Below are 14,851 nucleotides of genomic sequence, written 5' to 3'. Positions count from 1 at the left end.
ATGTAGCCTTCTTGGAACCCCCATCCTTCCTCTGAACCCTCAGCCTGTCTTTTGACACTCCCAGTTCCCACTTGTATTGCTCACAGCTGTATTTAAAAGTGGGTTGTGGCCGGGCGTGGTGGCGCACGCCTTTAATCCCAGCACTTGGGAGGCAGAGGCAGGCGGATTTCTGAGTTCGAGGCCAGCCTGGTCTACAAAGTGAGTTCCAGGACAGCCAGAGCTATACAGAGAAACCCTGTCTCGAAAAAACCAAAAAAAAAAACAAACAAACAAACAAAAAAAAGTGAGTTGTGCAGGGAGGGAAGCTCCTCTGGGGGGTCGGTACCATGTCTTTTTCTCTGAGTCCTTTGTGCCTGCCTCACACGTGACACGTGACTTCAGTCAACCTCACAAGACAGATGAATGGATGTATTATACATGGATACATGGGTGAATGGATGGATAGATGGTGCATAGCATACATGAGTGGTGAATGAACGATGGATGCATACATAGGTGAGTGATTTGTCACCCTGATACTGCTGGATAGAGTGGGATTGTGCTAGTGAGACTTTCTGCCACTGTAATAAACGAACAGACAGAAAAGCAAAGACTGACATAAACTAAATGAGAAAAGATGTATCTTGGCTTATGGTTTCAGAAGGTTCAGGCCATCATGAAGCCCATCAAGTAGGATAAATACTTCATATCATAGTGAGCAAGAGATAGAGAGATGGGGAAAGAAAAAGAGAAGGGAGGAGGGGAGACGGATAAGGGGAGGAAGGAAGGGAGGGAGGGAGGGAAGGAGGGAGACAGAGACAGAGACTATACATATACATTCAGGTGAATTTCTCTTGGTTCTCCTTTGGTTCTATGCCACACACACACACACACACACACACACCACCCACACACACTTTTCTGCCCTTGTCTGGAAGGGTCTTCTCTTAGATATTCCTCTCTTGAAATAATCCTCACAGACACTCCCAGATGTGTGCTTTACAAATTCCCTAGGCCTTCTCAATCCAGTCAAAGTGATAAAAAATGGACCATCACAGGTAGTGGTGCTTTGGGAATTTAAAGATGCTCGGCCAAACATATTCAATGTGACCGCTATTTCCTTGCAGAGGGAATGGCCCCTTTGGCATGCTAGGCAGGAAGAATGAAGATCACCCTGAAGGCATTGGAATGGTATCCATGGAGACGGCAGGTGATCCTAGAAATGGCTATGGTAAGTGTGTGTTCAGATCACTTTAGTGTCCCAGGAAGGAAGCAAAAGGCAGTGAATACAGGCATGCCGCAGCAGCAGCAGCCCTGGCTCCTCCTCCCGCAGATAGACGACCTCTTTACATACATAGAACTTGGTGTGTAGGAAGCCAAGTGTCATCACTAGGATCAAATAGTATGAGGGGAGAAGAGCAGTGGGGAGGGGAGGGGAGGGGAGGAGATGGCGAAGTGGAGAGGAGATGGCGAAGTGGGGAGGAGAGAAAAGAGGAAGAGGGAAGGATAGGGAAGTGGAGAAGGACCAGCTAAGGACAGCACAGGATGCCGGTGCTGTAAGGCACAGGCAGAGCTTCATAAGCTTCGGGGATCCTGGGGATGGTTTTGAAGGCAGCAGAGAGGAAGGGACAGGATGCAGTTCTCTGGTTAGTGTGCACTAGGAGTCTGCTGCATTCTAGGCTTATTGGACCATTTCACATGTCTTACCAGATTGTTCCACCAGCAATCCTGTGTAAAAGTCAGATTGTCATCCCTGCTTTACAGATTATGACAGTGAAGCTCAGAGACGTTGAGTAACATGCCTAGGGGGAACAGCTGGAAAACAACAGGGTTGAGAATTACTCCCAAGCAAGGAGTTCTAGAGTGCACCGTATTCTGTGTAGTTTACCTTTTGTCCTTAACATGAATTGCGAAAGCATATATCGGAATGTGACACTGTCACACAGATGCAAGGAGCGGACTCTGTCCCTAGGAAAATCAGGCCATACTTAGTCCATGTGTCACCAAACATTACAGTTTCAAGAAACCTTTGTGCTCACCTATGTGCTCGGTTTCAATGCGACTTGTGACTCATTAACTAACAAGTACAATCAATTACTGAGTGAGATAGAAACTTAAGTTTATGGAGTTAAAATAGAGTTTTATAAAATGTGTTTATCGGTTACATGAGCATTATTTTGTGCTGAGTCACAAGTTCCAATTTTATTAAAAAATGTTTTGAGTTTTTATTTTTATTTAATGTATATGGATGTTTTGCCTATGTGTGTGACTGTGCTAAAGCGAGCAGGTGGCTATGAGTTGTCACCAACAGGGAACCAAACCCAGATCATCTACAAGAGCAGCCAGTGCTCTTAACCCCTGAGCCATCTCTCTAGCCCCTAAGTAGTTTTTTTTCCAACCGTATGATTTTTGTATTTTAATCCTATTTTCTACCCAAGTTTTTAATCTTGGATCTCATAGGGACCTCAAAGATGTGGGTGACCTTTCCTGACCACTGGGAGCACAGTCAGCCGTTACATGTTCCTCAGTGTCTAGTGTGGAAGGACTGATTGGCCATGTTCTCCTCCTCATTGCAGTGAATCCTGCTTACACAAGAAGAAGTAGTCCTGTCTGTCCAGATAGAAACCTATTGCTGTGCGCACATGATTGGCACACATCACTCCAAGGTAAGTCTTAACCGATCATCACTACAACATCAGTCCTGGGGAAGGACTGGGCTCAAGGCAACCCACGTTGGCAATGGGACTTCATCAAGATCCATGGTCTTCTAATGGATGTAGTGGTGCTTCATTTATCATAAGAGTTTTCCCCCTGCTCCCTCCGTCTATCCTCTGTCTGTCTATCCCTCCCCACCTGCTTTCCCTCTTCTGCAGTGGGAACGGAATCTGGGGTCCGTTGTGGGTGGTCAGCACACACTTTAACCCTTAACCTCACTACTCAGACTTTCCTTGTAGACAATACAGGTTTCCCAGTCTAAGAATCATATTTTCATTAGAACCATCTGGTTGAGAGCTGGGGGAAGGGTCCAGTGGGTGAAGTACCTGCTATGTAGCCATGAGGACTTTCGTTTGAATCACAAGAATACACACACACACACACACACACACACACACACACACACACTATGTATAATATCAAGTACCCATAACTCAGTGCTTGGGGCAGGCAGGTGGATCCTGGGAGTCCACTGGAGAGCTAGTTTAATGAAAATGGCAACCTTTAGGTTCAGTTGAGAGACCATGTCTCAAAGTTGGAGAACAATAGAGGCAAGGCATCCTGACATCAAGCTCTGGCCTCTACATGTGTCTATTCATACAGGTAAGTGCCCCCATGCACAAACAGTTGTGTACAAACACACATACACATTTAAAAAAAATCTTCTTGGTATAATGGAAACCCAATTTATTGGCAAGGAATGTATTGGCTTAAGGGGGAGGGTGTAGGAAAACTTAAGAGCTAAAGGTCGTAATAGCTTATACTTCCTCAAATGGTGCCTGGCACATAGGCAGGTTAGGGGTTTTTGTTGGTCAGTTTGTTGAGTATAAAAACCATCACCTTAGAGTCTGAAGCCAGGGCTGGGTGCCACTGAACTCATTAGTCATCCACCTCCCACCTCTGCTTGGCTCAGCTTCTCTTTAAACTTGACCTTCATAGACATGAGGTCAGGCCATCAGACCCGCAGAAGCCTCTCAGCATAGCTACCCTTCTGAAGGCTTTCCTTTCTCCCTGGCTGTCCAGTGCTACAAGGAACACATACACACCCACATTTGAACCATTTTATCATAGTTGACAAGATAGGGCCACCTGTCTCAAAGCTAATGCTTGTGTTTCTGGGGACAAAGTCCAAAAATAAATTGTGAGAGGATAAAGCAGCTTCCATTAGGTTGGCATGTGTATGTCACTGGAAGTGTGTAGCCCAGTGGCAAAAAGAGGCTTCTCCTTCTTTGTATATGTTTGTGTATGTAGTATGAATCTGTGTATGAGAGTTTGAGGGTGTGTGTGCACTTACAGAAGTCAGGAGTTGACATCTTCCTACTTACTGCTTCAACTTACATATTGAGGCAAAGCTTTCCCACCACATTACATTTTGGCCAGATGTGGTTGCACATATCTTTAATCCCAGTATTTTTCAAGTAGAGGCAGGCACAAATCTATGAGTTCAAAGATAGCCTAGTATAATTATCAAGTTCCAGGCTAGCCAGGGCAACATCATAGACCTTTTCAAAAACATAAATTATGTTTTTGTTTATTATACTTGTTTATTTGTGTGTGTGTGTGTGTGTGTGTGTGTGTGTTACAGTGCACTATGGAGGTCAGAGGACAAACGGGGGAGTTGGTTCTCCCCTTCTACTATGTTGGTGCCCAGGACTGAACTCAGGTCATCAGGCTGAGTCAAAAGCCACTTTAACAGCTGAAGCCTCTCCCTAGCCTCATACCAGAGAGCTTTTGGGATTCCTAGATCCCATCTCTGCCTCCCAAACGCTGGAATTACAGGAGGCAAACATACCAGTGCTTGCATGGATAGTGGCATTTTAACTCACACCCCCAGGGTTACCTGCAAAAATACATTGAACCCTCTCTGCTGAAAGATGAAAGGCTTTGAAGCATTATGAAACTCTAAATATCTAAATATCACATGTGGCTTTATTTAGAGGCAGAGACCAATAAGCCCAAGGAAACCATCAGGGAGACACTAGGGAAGGCCATCACAAAGGCAAGCCTGTGAACACAGAGGACCAAACAAATGGGTTCTTATATCGTCATGCAAATCAAGGGGCCCTTGCAGCCTAAAGCTATTTCTCTGTCAGCTCAGTATCAGAGCTCAGCAGCTCTCAGACTCATCTTTCGAGAACCTTCCCAGGCTAGAGTGTAACTTTTACAGGAGGTAAATAATACAGCCTGGCTGGAGCACAGATTGACTTTAATTATTGAGGAAAAGCAGTAGAGTGACCATCATTACACTGCTCTATCAAGCCAGCATGAGGCTGGAAGAAGAGGCCCCCAGAGGCAGAGAGGGTGAAGAAATAGAAGACACAGCTTTTAATCTCCCTGCTTCCTGATTTTCAAATCACATCACTTGGTGTATGTGAGGCAACCAGATCGTGGGGGCCAGTGTTTACCATTGCAATACATAGCAAAGGACCAATCCTCAACATACTTGCTAATTTATGAGTGAGTGATGAACTAATACACATTGGCACCTTATTCTAGAGGGAGACAAAGGTGAAGTACTCCAGCTCTCTGTTTTGGGTTCAGACCTTCAGTAAAACTGATCTCTGACATCTTAGCCTTAGGCAAGACTCCCCCCATTGAGCCTCAGGGTTTTTTAGCTATGAAATGGGGTAATTGTGAAAACCTAAATAATATACTTGTATTAGTCAGGGTTCTCTATGGAATGTCTTTCTATATTGAGGGAATTTATTTATTATGATGACTTACAGTCTGTAGTCCAACTCCCCAGCAATGGCCAGCTGTGGATGGGAAGTCCAAGACTCTAGTAGTTGCTCAGTCCCACAAGGCTAGTTGTTTCAGCTGGTCTTCTGTAGAAGTTGGTTCCGACAGATGTGCTGGCAACAAGCAGCGAAGAAGAGTGACTCTTCCTCCTTCCAATGTCCTATGTAGGTCTCCAGCAGAAGGTGTGGCCCACATTAAAGATGTGTACCACCACGCCTGGATGTGGGACTTGTTTTGTCCCAGGCTGACCTTGAACTCAGAGATCTCCTTGCCTCAGTCTCCTGAGATTAAAAGCCTGTATTACCTTGCCTGGGCCTAAGCTTTTTTTTTTTTTTTTTTTTTTTGATTTTTAATATTTTTATTACATATTTTCCTCAATTACATTTCCAATGCTATCCCAAAAGTCCCCCAGGGCCTAAGCTTTTTATGGCCACTATGCCTCAAGATCTCCATGCCAAGATTCCAGGTCATAAACTTGTGTCTTCCAGCCTCAAGATCTGTATCACAGGTGAGCCCTCCAATTCTGGATTGTAGTTCATTCCAGATACAGTCAAGTTGACAACCAGGGATAGCTATACAATACTCTAAAGCAGTGATTCTCACTGTATGGGTCACAACCCCTTTGGGGATCAAATGACTTTTTTATAGGGGTTGTCTAAGACCATTGGAAAACACCGATATTTACATTATAGTTTATAACAATAGCAAAATTACAGTTATGAAGTAGCAACCAAAATAATTTGGGGTTGGGAGTCACCACAACATGAGGAACTGTATTAAAGAGTCAGTTTCAGGAAGGTTGAGAAGCAGTGCTCTAAAGTATCGGCTCGCAGTAAAGCCAGGTGATGCTAACCACTGTGGGGAGGAGATAAGAAATTCTTATCCAAGCCTGACTTGTAATAGGAGACAGTGGACAGAATATGTCATATCATCTCTCTGCTCTTAGTTTTAGTCCACTGGAAAAATGAGCAAGTTGGTCCAGGTCACTTGAAAATTGGATTTCTCCAATAATTCTGTTCAAGTCTCTGGCGTTGGGGCAGAGTAATACCTTAGTGATAATTTATTTTTCTCAAGGAACAGAAAGAGTTGAGAAATTAATTCAATAAAAAAGCTGTTTCTATGATTCTCTCAAGGACAAAGTTTCCTTCCTTAGCAGATGAATGTCTGCTTGTTTTCAAAACAAGAAGGCACAAAGACAGAAGGATGGTGAAGGAAAAAGAGCCAGCCAAACCAACTCTTTTTTGTTGTTGTTTGTTTGTTTTTTGAGACAGGGTTTCTCTGTGTAGCCCTGGCTGTCCTGGCGCTCACTTTGTAGACCAGGCTGGCCTCGAACTCAAAAATCTGCCTGCCTCTGCCTCCCGAGTGCTGGGATTAAAGGTGTGCAGCACCACGCCCTACTAAACCAACTCTTTAAAACACCTCCCAAAAGGTGCATTCTCATTGGCTCAAACTGGGTCACATGACTACTCAGCTGGAGCGGAAACTAGGAGACTCTTAAGTGAGTCCTGTGTCTATCCAGAGCTTCTGCTGGCGTGAAGAGGATAGATATCAGAAGGCAGACCTGAGGTCATCGGGAGATAATGATAATGTTAGGAACTCATGTGAGTTTATATAGAAGACATTTAATCATTAGTGTGCACAGGCTCTTGTGTGGAGATCAAGGAAAACTTTGAGGAAGGATCAGTTCAGTCTTTCCATTATGTCACTATGTGGGGGTTAAATACAGGTCATTAGACTTGGCAACAAGTACCTTTAATCACTGAGCCACCTCACTGCCCCTGAGATATACATATCAAATGATGAAAGTCAAGAAAACCTTGTCCTGTGGTTACAGGTCATTTAGAAGACTCCCCACCTTCTGTTTCTAGAACCCCATTGTCTTGAATGAAGGGTTCTGTTTAAAATCTCTCACTTAGCTACCAAGGCAGAATTCTCTGTAGAGAAATGTGTCTCCTCCTGAGGAGTCCCCTCAGGGACAGAGGCAGGAGACATGTTGTAATTTGTGTGGAGCTCTTTGTGAATGGGGCATCCTTTCTCTGACGTCATCGCTCTTCCCTGGTGGGCCCAACCATGGCAGTCTGAATGCTTATGAGACCTTTGATGACCACCCTGTGAAGAACAAGAGTCTTCGTAGGCAAGAGATGCTGTCAGACGACCAAGTGAATGAAATCATCATAGAAGTGGAGAATGTTCCCTCTGGGGTTCAAAATCACCTAGTCTCAAGTCAAATTGCTCTGAGAAAGTCATCAGCAAACCCCGCCTTCAGCGTGGTCTCCTTGTCAGCTGCAGACACAGTAGACTGTCAGATTTTCAACCATGGGAATGACAGAAGGCACAACCGGCTGCTGAGGTTTTCATCTCTGAATGAATCAATTTCTCAGATCTATCATGGCTCAGAGTGCCTGAGCACGGATGAATCCTGCACTTTTCATGAAACTGTTCAAGGTACAGAATGCTCAGAAAGAGTTAGGCAGGTAGCCCTAAAGCTGTCTATAGGTTGCTGTTGTCTAAGTGTGTGTGTGTGTGTGTGTGTGTGTGTGTGTGTATGTGTGTGTGTATTAGGAAGGCATGCAGGCATGCTTACACAACAAGGGGTTTTTATTAGAATGCTCATCTCATGCTGGCCTCTCTACAGCATTCTTTTGAGACAGGGTCTTTCACTGAATCTTTAGCTCCAGGACTCAGCTAGACTGGCTGGCTGTTCAACCCCAGGGTTCCTTCTACATCTGCCTCCCCGTGGCTGGGATGATAAGTCTGCTGCTGTGTCCAGCTTTTCACAATGGGTACTAGAGATCCAAAGGCAGATAGATACTCACACTCCCGTGGCAAGTGTTTTACACCCTAAGCCATGTCCCGAGCCTTTAATTTTTTTTTAAAGACATCAAGTTATTTTCAAGAGTCACTGTTAGGAAGCTAAAGGATGCTGGCAATGAAGAGAGGTGTCACTTTAAGACTTAGTAAGAGCTCATTTTCCAGACAACCGTATTTCATGTGCCTGGAGTTGAGTTTTGTTAGGCATTGGATTTAGTTGTATTTTATCTCATCCTCTGCACCTTTGAGACAGGCTTAATGAGGAAACTGGGGCTCAGGAAAAATCATTACCACCATGGTTTTCTGGGACGAAAGTCTTAGCTGAGACCCTCCAGCCTCTGAGCTCCTGAGGCCAACAGAAATGCTATTTCTGTTTTACCCCATGATACTTCAGATGTGAGAGCCTGGGCCTGAGGCTCAGATGGTAAGGTATTTGCCTAGCATTTAAAAAAGACCCTCTGGGCTCCATCCCCAGCACCACATACACAAGGCATGGTGGTATGTGTCTGTGGTCACGGCATTCATGAGGTGGAAGGAGGAGGGTCAGGAGGTTCAGGTCATCCTCAACTGTGTGTAGAGGTTGAGACCAGTCTGAGCTGCATGAGGTCTTGTCTAAGAAATTCTATTAATATACATTTTTTTTTCATTCTAGGTATAAAATCTAGCATGTGACAGTAAATTCTAGAAGGGGAAAATGCACCTAACCCTTTACTAGCTTAGACTGTGTGCCTCTCCACAGCCACTCTGTAATGGCCTTCTCCTCTTGTCTCCTCCCCTCCACCCTCTCCTCTCCTCTCCTCTCCTCTCCTCTCCTCTCCTCTCCTCTCCTCTCCTCTCCTCTCCTCTCCTCTCCTCTCCTCTCCTCTCCTCTCCTCAGCTTACCTCCCCCTCCCCCTCCCTCGCTTATCCTAAACAGGGAAACAAAAACTCCTCATTTTCAGCAAAGTGAGTTACTTTCCTTAAGGGCACCCCCTTCCACCTCAGTGAACCCAGAGCTTCCTCTGAGGCTTTCCGGTTCCATGTTGAGTCTGAGCCTGAGGAGCAGCCCCCACCTGCCCCTTGGCAGAGCATCCTGCAAGCCAGTCCCACTCACATTAGCAGATGGTCACAGCAGCTCAGAGGTTACACCTAGACCCACACTATCCAGAGGAAGAAACACAATCTTTTGCTTTCCCCAGTTTGTGTAGAAAGAAGAAACCCTTTCCCAAGAAACGTTCTGACCAATAGTATGTCACATGTCTCTGTCTAAGTCCCCAGCAAAGAGGATAAGGCCACTGGATTGGCTTAGACTCACTGGGACCTGTCCCATATGCCTGGAGATGGTGTTTGTAGAAGATGCTCAGGGAAGTGGAGGTAGGGAGCCGGGGTAACCTGGACTCCGTTGGAGTTCATAGTTAACAGGAGGGGATGACTTGGAGGCTGAAGAATGACTATGAGTCGGAAGAGAAGGGAGAATTAAGAAAGCTGTAACAGGGGCTGGTGAGATGGCTCAGCAGGTAAGAACACTGACTGCTCTTCTGAAGGTTCTGAGTTCAAATCCCAGCAACCACATGGTGGCTCATAATCACCAGTAATGAGATCTGACGCCCTCTTCTGGTGTGTCTGAAATCAGCTACAGTGTACTTATGTATAATAATAAGTAAATCTTTGGGCTGGAGCAAACAGGGCCTACTGGAGTGAGCAGAGGTCCTAAAATTCAATTCCCAACTACACGATGGCTCACAACCATTTGTACAACTACAGTGCACTCACATAAATAAAATAAATAAGTTAATTAATTAAAAAAAAAAGAAAGCTGTGACAATTGTCAGGGACCTAGGAAAAGGCACTCCAATTGCCTGGAGTTCAGAGAGACACAGGTGGGCAAGATCTGTTGCTTTGTTCAGTAATAGTTTTGCTTTGCTTTTGCTCTTGTTGTTTGTTTCTTTGTTTGACTAGGGAAATACAGAAGTATTGGATTAGAATAGTCTAAATGTTAGCTTTGATTTTGAGCACGCATACACGCACACACACACACACACACACTTGTCTCTGGTCACTTCCATTTGTGATTTTGCTTTTTGAGACAGGGCCCCACTATGTAGCTCTGGCTGATCTGGAACTCATTCTGTAGACCAGGATGGCTTTGAACTTATAGAGATCCATCTACCTGCCTCTGCAGGAGTACCGGACTGAAAGGTCTGTGCCACCTCAGCAGACCCCATTTGCGATCTTTGCATTCTCCGAGTCTATATTATCTCCCGTGCCAGTCTCTATGGTGCAGAGTGTTCATTGTTCAGCACTGGGAAACTGAGAGAACAGAACCATCAGTTCCAGGACAAGCATCTGTCTCAAAATAAAACATAGTATTGAACAGTCTAGTTCAATACTATGACTGATTGATTGATTGACTGACATATTTATGAGGGATGTGGATGAGACAGGACCTCACAAGGTAACCCAGTATACTAGTTACTCTTCTATTGCTGTGGTAAACACTGTGACCAGGACAACTAACAGGAGGCATTTATTTGGGCTTGAGGTTCCAGCAGGTTAAGAGTTAGCTGTAGTGGTGAGATGACTCAGCCTACCAGAGTACTGGTTCCTCTTCCAAAGGTCCTGAGTTCAATCCCAGCAACCACATAGTGGCTCACAACCACCCGTAATGAGATCTGACGCCCTCTTCTGGTGCATCTGAAGACAGCTACAGTGTACTTATATATAATAATAAATAAATCTTTGGGCCGGAGGGAGCAGGGACTGAGCAAGCAGAGTTGACCAGAGCAAGCAGAAGTCCTAAAATTCAATTCCCAAAACCACACGAAGGCTCACAACCATCTGTACAGCTACAGTGTACTGAAATACATAAATAAAGAAATCTAAAAAAAGAAAGAAAGAAAGAAAGAAAGAAAGAAAGAAAGAAAGAAAGAAAGAAAGAAAGAAAGAAAGAAAGAAAGAAGAGTCAGCTGTAGTGGAGAAGCATGGCAGTAAGTAGCAGTCGTGGCAACAGAACAGGAAGCCTGAACTCATAGCCTGAACTGAGAGCAGAAGTAGAGAGAGCAACCTGAGAATGGTTTAAGTCTTTAAGCTCTCAAAGCCCTCGCCCCGCCTGCCCCCCGTGGTGCACTTCCTCCAACAAGGCCACACCTCCTAAACCTCCCTCATACAGTACCATAAGCTGAAAAACAGACATTCAAATGCCTAAAACTATAGAGAACATGTCACACAGACCACCATACCCTGATTGGTCTTGAACACATTACGTAGCTCAGGCTAGCTTTGAACTTGCTATCTTCCTACCTCTGCTTTCCAGTTGTGGGATGAGAGGCAAACACTGCCAAGTCTCACTCCAGTATCATCTCTTAAAATGTTAAGACTGAATTAAAGAAAAAAAGAAACAGAACTCTGATCCTTTTCTTCTGCAGGACAGAAACTAATTGCATCCCTGATTCCCATGACAACTAGAGACAGAATCAAAACCATCAGGAACCAGCCAAGGACCATGCAAGAGAAGAGAGAGCTTAGGTATGGCCAATGCTCTCACATGGGAACCTCAGTCTACTGGATTTGTACCATCTCAAAAAGATAAGAGACCGGGCGGTGGTGGCATATGCCTTTAATCCCAGCACTTGGGAGGCAGAGGCAGGCGAATTTCTGAGTTCGAGGCCAGCCTGGACTACAGAGTGAGTTCCAGGACAGCCAGGGCTACACAGGGAAACCCTGTCTCAAAAAAAAAAGATAAGAAACAGATAATGCAGGAGACAGTTCTTCTGCAAGGAAAACCTTTACAGGGTGGAACGCCCCCCCAACTCTCCTCCACCCCTCCCCACAGGCATTTATTATGTAGCTTGAGCTGTCCTCAAATTCAGGCTTCTCCTGCATCAGCCTTCTGAGTGCTGAAATAAAGGTGCGTATCACAACAAGTTTTTGATTCTTGATACAGGCTTGTATGTGGCCCAGACTGCCCTTGAACTTGCTATATAGCCAAAGATTATCTTGAACTCCTGATCCCCTTGCCTCCACTTCCTGAGTGCTAAGGGTTGGGGCTTGATCTGTCTCCCTAGAATGCATGGGTACCCTGGTGTATGACTGCTTCCAAAGAGGATTCTCTGAGAAAAGCAAGTCTCCAGTGAGGTCTAGTTACCACTGTCCAGGCCAGGTACTCGCTTGAATTAGTTTCTTCAGAGATAGGACACGTTCAGTGGTCCTCTTTTCTAAAGCCCAGATGCCAGTCTAACTAGAAAGATGCATTTGTCAAATCCTCCAAAATCTCTAACTCATACATCTTCAGGTCATCAGATGCAAGGAAATTCTGAGACCCTAACATGAAGTAGAGGATTCTAAAGAGGCAGGAGAGCAGATGCAATGCGTGCAGCCTGGGAAAGGCTGGGTGAGAATGTGGGAGTCTCTGAAGTAAGCATCAGGAGCCTAGGTCCCAGGACACATGCAAGCTAGCTTTGTTTGGACAATCCTACCGAGTTAGTTACTTTTCTACTGGTGTGATAAAACACCAGGACCAAGGCTACTTGTAGAAGAGTTTATTGAGATTATGGTTCTAGAGCATTAGAGTCCACCATGGCAGAGAGCAGGCATGGTGATGGAGCTGTAGCTGACAGGTCACTCTTGAACCACGAGCAGAGAGAGCAAACTGCAAATGGCCCGAGTCTTTGAGACCTCAGAGCCCACCCACAGTAATGTTCAGAGAGTCACACTTCCCAAAGAGTGCTGCTAACTGGGAATCCAATGTCCAGTGCTCCTCCCCTCAAACTCTGGGGAACATCTCAGTCAAGCTGCCACACCTACCGTGGAAAGTGAACAGGGGAACCTGTGAGAGGCATGTGGGGATAGTCTACAGTTTAAAAACTTCTTTAAATTTCAAACCACTCTAAAATAAAACTTGGCTTTAAAACAAACAAACAAGCAACAAATAGGAAAATCTGGGGAGAAAGCTCAGTTAGAAAATGCAAGCATAAGAACTGAACTTACATCATCAGAACCCATGTAAAAGCTGCCACCCTTGTGACCACCCTTGTATTTCCAGGGCTGGGGACATTAAGATGCAGGACTAAGTGGTTCTGCTTTGGCCCCCAAGAGGCTGGAACCTACAGGCAGAGGCCTCCATGTCCAGGAGTGGCTGGGTTTTTCAAAAATGAATTCCACTGATGTCCTCTATTTTCTCCTATTGTTTTCCACAGAAAAATAGTTGACAAAGAAAAGAACAAACAGTCGCATGGCATCCTCGAGGCCAACTGCTGTGCTCAGTGTCTGGGCTCCCTTTCACTGGTGAGTCAACTTTTAAAGACACTTTTGTTCCCATGCCTTTGATCTCAGTCCTGGGGAGGCAGAGGCAGATAGGGCTCTGTGAGCCAGAGGCCAGAGCTCCTCTTCATAATGAGTTCCAGGTTATCCAGGGCTACATAGTGAGACTTGGTTCCCAGCCGAGGTTTCCATTAACATATAATTTGCATGTTACTGCTGTAACACATGCTACATGAACACCTGTGTACAGCCCGTTTGCATGATCAAGTCTGATTAATTAGAATTATCCTCTCCTTGTCCTTCTGTTATGCCAACAAACTTGTTTCCTGCAGACAAGGAACCAATTAGCTTGGTGAACCAGTCATGTTAACTATGATTACCTACAGGGCACAGGAAACTTGCAGGCTGTTGCACCACTGAAGATGTCTCTCTCCCCAGCAACCCTTAACTACCTTGCATGTGAGCCCCTCCCCCAGCAGCTGTTAACTGTCTACATATATTATGGGGGAGCCAGGGCTTTGGGTCCTTGCTCCTGTCCAACATGGAAAATGAGTGGGTCCAACCTTGCACAGATCTCCTGAGTACCCACAGCTGCTGAGGGTTTAAGAGTGAAAGGCCAGCCGGGCATGGTGGCGCACACCTTTAATCCCAGTACTTGGGAGGCAGAGGCAGGCGGATTTCTGAGTTCGAGGCCAGCCTGGTCTACAAAGTGAGTTCCAGGACAGTCAGGGCTATACAGAGAAACCCTATCTCGAAAACCAAAACAAAATAAAACAAAACAAAACAAGTGAAAGGCCGTGTCACATGGGGGCTGGCATCCCCCATGCTCCTCCTCTCTTCTTCCTACTTAACTGCCTTCCTTGCTCCCTTTCTGCCCTCATTCCATCCTCTTCCCTCCCACCCCCCCACCCCCCGTGCTGGAGATTGAACCAAGGTTGAGCACATGCTAAAGGTTCACTCTACTCTTTAGCCCTTGAGGTCCTCTCTCCTAGATCATTATACAATATATACTAGGCTATCGTGAGCTATGGTCATCCCACCTCAAACACACCAGCACTCGTTCCTTCTTTACCTCAGCCCCTCTCAATCCTTCCTCCCCTCAGTTCTTTCCTGCCTTTAGTAATCACTATTCCATTCTCCCACATATGAGGGGGAGCATGCAGATGTGTCTTTATGTGTCTGGATTATTTCATGTTGCATAATGTCCTCTAGTTCTATCTACATTTCAGCAAGTGATATGGTCTTATTCTTTGTAGTACATACACAGAGAGAGGGAGAGGGAGAGAGAGAGAGAGAGAGAGAGAGAGAGAGAGAGAGAGAGAGAGAGAGAGAGAGAGAGAGAGAGAAGAGAGAAAGAGAGAAGAGAGGA

General features: G+C 45.3%; 1 protein-coding gene across 2 annotated transcripts in view; it reads left to right on the top strand.

Annotated features, from left to right (window-relative positions):
- The window catches only part of Tmc5 (transmembrane channel like 5), a 78,391-nt gene that overhangs the window by 29,246 nt on the left and 34,294 nt on the right, over positions 1-14,851 (top strand). Inside the window, exons 4-7 of one of the 2 annotated variants that reach the window (XM_021166418.2) lie at positions 1,107-1,210; positions 2,556-2,645; positions 11,649-11,748; positions 13,419-13,506. In XM_021166418.2, coding sequence (XP_021022077.1) covers positions 1,107-1,210; positions 2,556-2,645; positions 11,649-11,748; positions 13,419-13,506 — 382 coding nt within the window. Of the gene's footprint in view, positions 1-1,106; positions 1,211-2,555; positions 2,646-7,363; positions 7,879-11,648; positions 11,749-13,418; positions 13,507-14,851 lie in introns of those variants that run through there. The other variant, XM_021166419.2, reaches the window with a different exon arrangement.

Source organism: Mus caroli, unplaced genomic scaffold (assembly GCF_978045245.1).
Source record: "Mus caroli unplaced genomic scaffold, Mus_caroli_1 scaffold_8, whole genome shotgun sequence".
NCBI classification, from domain to species: domain Eukaryota; kingdom Metazoa; phylum Chordata; class Mammalia; order Rodentia; family Muridae; genus Mus; species Mus caroli.
The sequence above is the reverse complement of the archived record's forward strand: the minus strand, read 5'-3'. Positions and strand labels throughout refer to the sequence as shown.